Raw genomic sequence first — 8,028 nt, 5'->3', positions numbered from 1 at the left:
CTGCTGATTGTTTTCCCAACACTCTCCCAATGTCTGAGCTTTCCTATTGCACCTCATGACCGAAGCCAAAAATACTCAGTTCAGTGCCATTCATACACATCTCCAAAGTAACTGTTATAAACCATTTGTATTGCGAAACTTTGCATAATTATTTTGTTGACAACTTTGATTTTTGCCGTAAAAACAGTAAAGTCTTTGTTTTTTTCAATCCTCAGCATTTATTCTTTTAGTCTTGAATTATCTTTCAGAGAATTTTCAAGAAAATCTTGTAACTTGTTACAATGTATATTAAAAATTAATAAATTCAATATTTATTTTCTGAGCTTTTAATACTTGCCTTTCCAGTAACAGTTGAGAAAAATATTTTAGCTATTCTTGAATACAGAAATTTGAATTCAGTTGTTACCAGAAATTTACTGCTTCACTAAAGGGCATGGTGAAGGTCCTTAGGGTACCTGAACTGTGTATATCTTGGTTAAGATAAATGCCTAACCCTACCAGGTTAGGCACTATAATGATCATAATTGGTGCTTATAAATCATAACATTTGAATTATTTTAACTTTAATTTGAGCTTTGCAGTTCCTACACCTATCTTGTTAGGTTTTTCTTGTTGCTTATAGTTCAGATAGGCAGCTTCCACTTTTGAAAAAAAACATGGTGATGTTGCAAATGCAACATCCTTTTCTTTTTTTCCTCTTGTCATTGTCTTCTTTCCTTTTCCCTAACCTTTTTTTCTCCATGTTTAGGAAAGTTGATGTATTTTGAATATTTATACAACATGGAGGAAAAAAACCCCTGTAGATTTATACCATTTACTCCCTTTTCCAGCTCATAAAGTGTATACTTTTTTTTCAGCTAAACCAAGGCTCCCTTCTTTCTTGAGGTTGCAGTCCTGCAGTGGGAGCACTGATGAAACACCATCTCAATGGGATGTGTCTGAAGGAGAGTGTTCTGTAGGGAGGGAGAGAGAGACTAGTGCTGATCTACATTGGGCAATGCTGTGCTGGTACCAGTTTTTACCAGTGCTGGTAAAAACTTTCACTGACTTTTGTTGCCTTAAAAAGTTACACAGTGCAATCCTCTGCCCAAGATTGAAGGGAACAAGGACTTCCATACTTAGATCTTAGTGTTGTAGTATTTCAGCACCATAAGAACTAAAGCATGTTCATTCTTTCAGCTCCATTCTGAGGTCAGGCTCTGTGGCCCAGGATGCCAGTGCTATTTCCATGTTCTCTGGAGGGCTATGAAGTAGGAGTGAGTGGAACTATGGATTCCTCATTCTTCCTTCTTCCCTCAGAGTCTCTTCTTTATGTATCTCTGTTACCAGGACACAGCGTTGGCCTCAGATGTTTGTGCCCTCTTAAAAACTTATTCTCAAAGGTATTGGTTACCTTCAAATCTTGTTACCTGCTGTTGTCACTTCTAACAAATTCTTTTTGCCTTGTGATCAATTGTGCTACTTGATTAAACTGTGCTCGTGAAACTGTGATTCAAAATGAGTCTGCGCAGAAGTAGAACACAGGATTGAAATAAATATGTATGATCTTCTAAATCAGTGGTTCTCAACCTTTCTGAAGTTGAGTGGCACTTGAGAAAATTGGCTGTGCTCTGTACCTCGCTGAGGTCAGCTCTGAACACACGAGGAGCTGTCACCTTGCTCTTTTGTTAAGTGCTTGTGTACTTGCTGGCTTTATGGAAATTATAGTAAATCTGCTTATAATGTGATTGGTTACGTCATTCAGTGCTGTGTGTCTTTCTGTAACCAGTCTGTTAGGGACTGGATGTTTACTAGGATTTCCTATGAGGGAGAATACATGTGTCACTGGGTGGAGTAGAGGAATAGCAAGTCCTGTACTCACTGCAGAAGCACCTAGGATTTCCTATGAGGGAGAATACATGTGTCACTGGGTGGAGTAGAGGAATAGTAAGTCCTGTACTCACTGCAGAAGTATTGGATATGCTACATCTGTGAGATGCAGTGATGTATTTCATGAATAGTGAATCTGTCCCATAAATCCTGGAATTTCCATGTATCCGTTGCACAGGAAAAACTGATCTTGGTATTTTTACTTCTGTTTTTTTCCTTCCTGGACAAGGTATGTGTATATGTACTGAGTAATGCTGTAAATCTGATCTCTTATGGACATGTCTTACTGTGTCTGGCTGTGTGCATGTATAGTGAGTCTCTCCCACACTTTGCCAGCAGGTGTGTGGTGACATTGTTACACTTGCTGTGAATGTGATGTTTTCCAGTAAACCTGTGGTACATGTGGTATATAGCTGATTCTTACATGTGCAATCAACATGTCCAGGATTTCTTCATATACAGCAGCCTGGATGGAGCCACAGCAGCCCTGAAGCTGGAAATCTGGATAAAATTTTCATGGGCAAGAGAAGACAATATTAACTGGAGAACTTGGAAATACAGTGGCCTTAGCTAGGTGAAAAAATAAACCCAACAAACAAACCAAATCAACAACAACAAAAAAAGCAACCCACCAACCCAACAAACAAATCAACAACAACAAAAAAAGCAACCTACCAAACAAAACATTTTCAGTTCTTATTTATCTGGTCAAGGAAGGAAGGGGAAGGAGGAAACACAGATAAGGGGAAACTCAACTGCTTGAAGACAGTTGGAGGAGTGCAGTGTGGGACATCTGAACACATGGGATTCACTTCTGAATAGATATCAAAGTGCTTGCATTAAAGAAATCAACAACAACAAAAAAAGCAACCTACCAAACAAAACATTTTCAGTTCTTATTTATCTGGTCAAGGAAGGAAGGGGAAGGAGGAAACACAGATAAGGGGAAACTCAACTGCTTGAAGACAGTTGGAGGAGTGCAGTGTGGGACATCTGAACACATGGGATTCACTTCTGAATAGATATCAAAGTGCTTGCATTAAAGCTACTGGTGCTTCAGGAGGATTAATTAGGCCACACCAAACTAGCCCTGTAGCTTAATGCTGCACCCAAGCTAATAATCCCATTTACCTTCAGTCTCTGGATTGCTGCCTCTTCCCTGCTCTTCCAAACTGGGAACTGCCTGCCAGCCTTAGATCCATGCTCCAGCACTACTTGTGAGCTGCCATCACCTTGTGCCCAAGGCAGAGATCAGAGTAACAAACCCCATTAGCCTGTGCTGAGCTCAGGAACATCTGCATCCCCTCTCTGACAATCTGGAGACACTTGCACTGAGTTCACAGTAGGAGCTGCATCATGTTGCCCATGTAGTGGGATTATATGGCACAGGTTGGCATCTATTCTGCTTTCTGTCCTGTTTGCATTAGTGTGACTATCAGCATTCCTGACCTTTCAGTGCTTTTATTAATGCCTTGACAGCCTATGATAGTATAACCATTTCTTTTATATGTAGTACTTCTAAGCCTGTGTTTATTTTGTAACTGAAAGTTGTCAAAAGGTTAGTCAGATTTTTATAAGATGCTGTTACAGCAAAAGATTTTCACATGCAGATTTCTATTATTAATGTGGTCACAGAAATTTGGCAAAACTTACAAGTGTACACTCTTTTGTTGAAGGGTTGGTTATGTTTTTGATGTAGACAAAATGTACTAAAAGAGGGTATAAAAAGCAGCTGCAAGAAAAATTCAAATTGCCATCTGCACATTCCCATTGCTAACAATATTGCCAGCTTTTGTTTAACAAAGATGAGCCCAAAGTAAAATTAAGAGCAGATAGTAAATTGGACATATGCCTCAAATAATTTGGTCAAATTTTATGTACAAACTCAGAAGGAAGACAGTTCAGTTTTCATAGTGTGCTGGTTTATAATGGCATTGGGAAAAATACCACTGAAGCAAACATAATGTGATACAGACCAAGAAATAAATCTCTTCTCTTGTTTAGTAGGAGGCAAAGTTTTGGAAAGAAAGTCAACAAAAATCTCAAGTTATGGGATATCTTATGGCATTTGAAGAACTACATTTGTATCAGTAGTTGCTTTTGGCTATGGTAAAGAAACCAAAGAATATGCAACAAGGTGGTAACCCAGAAATCTGTGCCTTTTCAGATTTGTTAGAGCACTGTAGTTTCCCCTCAGCCAGGCCAGGTTCTCTCTTCAGGGTTTGCATCAGTCAAGAGTTTACTATCATTAGAAACCATGCTTTCAAATATATTCTTTACCTGATATATTAAGTAGTAAGAATATCAAGTTGGCTTTTTTTTTTTTTGTCTTTTAAAAAGCACTGTCTTGGTGAGTGCTGGAAGCAAAACAGCAGTGTTGAGATGAAGTGCTCATGGGCCAGCTCCTCCTGCTGTGACTGACATGTAGGCCCAGGTGACACTTAGTTTTGCAGTGCATCAGATTTAAGTCATTTGCAAATGTGTCCTCTAATATTGAAGCTCTCTGAACCTACTGCTGTCTTTTGCTGAAAGTTGCTGTTTCCTCAAGAGTGCTTCCTCAGCAGGTTTTTTTCCTTGACTGTTCTTGAACATAAATCTATGAAGTGATCCTAAAAAACATCCCAACAGTCTTTCCCAGTTGATCTGCACATCTAGCCTCGATGTCCTTGGCCACACTGGTGTTTGTGCCAGCACTGCTGAGAGGCAACACCCTTCAACCATGAATGCAAAGTCATCTGGGAGCAGAGGGAGTATTTGGACTGGGTCAGCTGTTGATAAATGAGTTGATGTGGAATCACAGTCAGAGCCAGCCCTGAGCTCTGTTCTGATGAGTCTGTTCTTGTCCTGCTAACTCAACTTACATAAAGTCAGCTCAGTAATTCCCACATTGCACTGAACTGCCCCATGGACACCTACACTGGAAGAATGAGAGAAACTTGGTCAGCTATATTTATACCACCTAGGTGTCTGATCACAGAATTTTCCAAGGCAGAACAAAGAAAAATGTGATATTCCTCATTAGGAGTAGTGCTAGAATGTTTATGGGAAGAGGTGGTAAGAGCCTGCAGAAGCATTTGCCTGGAACTAAAGATATGGAAATTTTACAACTCTGAAAAGGTGCAGGATTTAATTGGCTTGTTCAATACCTCAGAAAGAATCTATGTCCTAATTAGTTCAAGAATCCACAAGTTTGTGACTTGCTTTGTCTGCTTAGGGTGTGGTTCTTGAACTTCACACCATGACTCATATGTGTAACACGCATATATATATATATATATCTATATGTACAGATATACACATATATATTAAAATCCTGAAAAGTAATACTAATTTAGTTGGTAAATACAGCACACTAAGAAGAAAAAATGGCCTTCAAAAACTAAATTTCACCTCCCCTGCTTTACTTTGCTAGTGCTGTTGCCGAGGCTGAAGGAATCGAGCCATTAATGAAGACTTTGAAGGCTCAGAGAGATGGAGCTGTTGCCAATGCTGCTGCAGTGCTCACAGACCTGGCCATGCAAGAGCCATTCCGTCTCAGAATCCAGAGCCATGGCATCATGAGTGCCCTGGCAGGACCACTGTGCTCAACCAACAGCCAAGTGCACAGCAAAGCAGCGTTCGCTGCGGCTGCGTTTGGGTGTGATGCTGATGCAAGAACTGAGGTAAGAGTACTCTTTGAGGTCGTGGTTGTTGGTTTCTAGATCCCGAGGCTGGAGTTATATGAACCTAGAATCTTGATGTTTTGTGTCTGTCCTAGAAGTCCTGAGCTTTCTAGATAGCCTTATGTTTAACTTTTGCCATAGGCTTGTTTTACTGAATTTATCTGTTATGAGATTTTGGAAAGGGTTTTCTTCAATTTGTATTTTCACTGCTGTGTTTGCTTGCACCAAATTAATGCTTCACAGCTTTTCAGTGGCTTCAATGAGCTTTAACCAGGGCTGTATCTTGATCTTCATATTTAGGAGCATTAAACATCAAGCTTTCTTTCAGCTGCAACTGTCAGTTGAATTTTGAAGATGACAAGTTCAGTCCTCTTTACTCTCCCTCAGAGTTGTTCTGTTGCCCACTTTCAAGGCCTGAATGGCAATGTTTGACTTTGATTAATGAGATACTGGATGTGCGTGGAGCAAAATGTAATTCAGACAAAACTCAAAATATAATTAATCCCTTGATCAGTGGCACCTAGCAAGTTGAACTCTTCGCTGTTTATGAATTGGTCATCGTTATTTTCTTTTCATAAATAAGAATGATGCTATGTGCACTCATAGATCATAAGCTGGGATTTTCTCATGGGTGAAGGCTGTTAATTAGGACATGAATAAGGGATATAGATAATTAATCTACTTCTTTCAGTGTCCTTAAAATGTCTTTCTCTTCAAAAATCCAAATGAGCAATATTTCCTCCAGCATTTATAGGAAAGATACTGTCACAGACAAGAGAATAGGATGTTAATAAGATTGTTGTACATACAATACAATACAAATGCACAGCTCCAGCCTATGCAGAGTTCACAGAAGCACAGAATCCCCATAAATGACTTTTCTACCAGCTCAGCATAGCTTGTCTACAAGGCTTGGATATTTTAGAAGGTGAAGTTCACAGGCTGTTCTTGCTGGGATAATGAAATATGTAAGTGGTAATATCTTCCCTTTTATTATAGTTAAGAAATGCAGGTGGACTGGGACCACTCGTTGAATTGCTGCATTCTAAGAGTGAAGAAGTCAGAAGAAGTGCCTGTTGGGCTGTTATGGTCTGTGCCAGTGATGAACTAACTGCTGTTGAACTATGCAGACTAGGGTGAGTACAAATACTATCAAAGGGCAGAGGGAAATTTTTGATGTGAGAACCCGATTTTAACTCAATCTTTACATATTTATAGCAGAATAACAGAGTTAAGCTATACTTTACTTTTGCATCACAGATGTTACAGAGGAAATGGTATTGATTTTTATGAACAGACAGAATGTAAGTCTGTAGAGAGATCTGTCTGGAATTATAAAACATTTATTGTTTCTGTGACTGAATTAGGCTTTATATTGAAGATTGCTTATATCAGTCAGAATTAAGGACTACACTGCCCTGTACATCTGAAACTGAAATAAAGGTTTCAGACTAAGTGCAGTATACAGTAAATTGTACTTATTACACACAGGCTAGATTTGATTTACAAGCTCTGTTAACTGCAGATGTGCTGAAGTGTCACATAAAAGAGACTCTATTTTACTTCTTCTTAGAAACTCCCAGTTCCATATATTAACATCTAAATTACAAAACCTGATTTTGGTTCTAAGAATTATGTCACAGGACTTCTCAGACAGGATGGCTCTCTTAGTTGCTGCTAAATTAATCTATATGTAATTGCCCTGCTCCCTCTGCTGGGCACTTCTCTGGTGACTGCACAGATAACTAAAATCCATCTAGGAGGGGATTGTGCAAAGTGATAATCTCAGAAATTTAGATCAGGAGGGGACCCCAAAGGTGATATTATCCATCTGTCTGCTGTAAGACTGAAGAAGGTACACTGACATATTTTTGCTTGTTTGCTGTAAATACTGATCCTGAGGAGGTTTCACAACTTTCTGAGGTAATCTCTTCCAGTGCTGGAGTATCCTTACAATTAGAAGGGGGTTTTGAGTTTTAAATATCCCTTACAGCAAATCAATCCAACTACATTGCCCTACTTTCAGTGGGATTGAATAACCAGGTTTTTTATAGGAATTTGAGTTTAGCTTGCTGAATTTTCTCATTTTCCATGTCCCTCTCTCAGTTTCCTTTTCAAGGCAAAGTAAAAATGTTAAACTTCTCTTTGTTCTGAAATATTGTATCATTTTGTCACGCATCTCTGAATTTCTCTCATTTATTTATGCCATTTTGAAGTGCCATCTCCAGCCTGGATGAGGTACTTTGGCTGAGGTCATACCACCATCAAATAAAGCTCAGTAATTATTTTCTATATCTTGCTTATAGCACTGTTCTTATTTAATCCCTTCTTTGTGACAGTATTCAAGTAGGACTCTAATTTATGTGTCCTTCCAGTTTGACAGCATATTATTGATAATAATATATTAAGCATAGTTTCTCAACTAGTCAGGCACTACTTCATGTTATTTTCATGTAGATCATATTTCCCAGACTTGCTCATGAGTATTCAAGTAGAA

General features: G+C 38.9%; 1 protein-coding gene across 1 annotated transcript in view; it reads left to right on the top strand.

Moving 5' to 3' along the window:
• Window positions 1-7,769, top strand: part of ARMC3 (armadillo repeat containing 3) — a gene marked incomplete at its 3' end in the record, with an annotated part of 33,646 nt that extends 25,877 nt beyond the window's left edge. Inside the window, exons 10-12 of the mRNA XM_009072256.1 lie at window positions 5,282-5,531; window positions 6,531-6,667; window positions 7,748-7,769. Coding sequence (XP_009070504.1) covers window positions 5,282-5,531; window positions 6,531-6,667; window positions 7,748-7,769 — 409 coding nt within the window. The remainder of the gene's footprint in view (window positions 1-5,281; window positions 5,532-6,530; window positions 6,668-7,747) is intronic.
• Window positions 7,770-8,028: the final 259 nt, after the last annotated feature.

Source organism: Acanthisitta chloris, unplaced genomic scaffold, assembly GCF_000695815.1.
Source record: "Acanthisitta chloris isolate BGI_N310 unplaced genomic scaffold, ASM69581v1 scaffold17133, whole genome shotgun sequence".
NCBI classification, from domain to species: Eukaryota; Metazoa; Chordata; class Aves; order Passeriformes; family Acanthisittidae; genus Acanthisitta; species Acanthisitta chloris.
The sequence above is the reverse complement of the archived record's forward strand: the minus strand, read 5'-3'. Positions and strand labels throughout refer to the sequence as shown.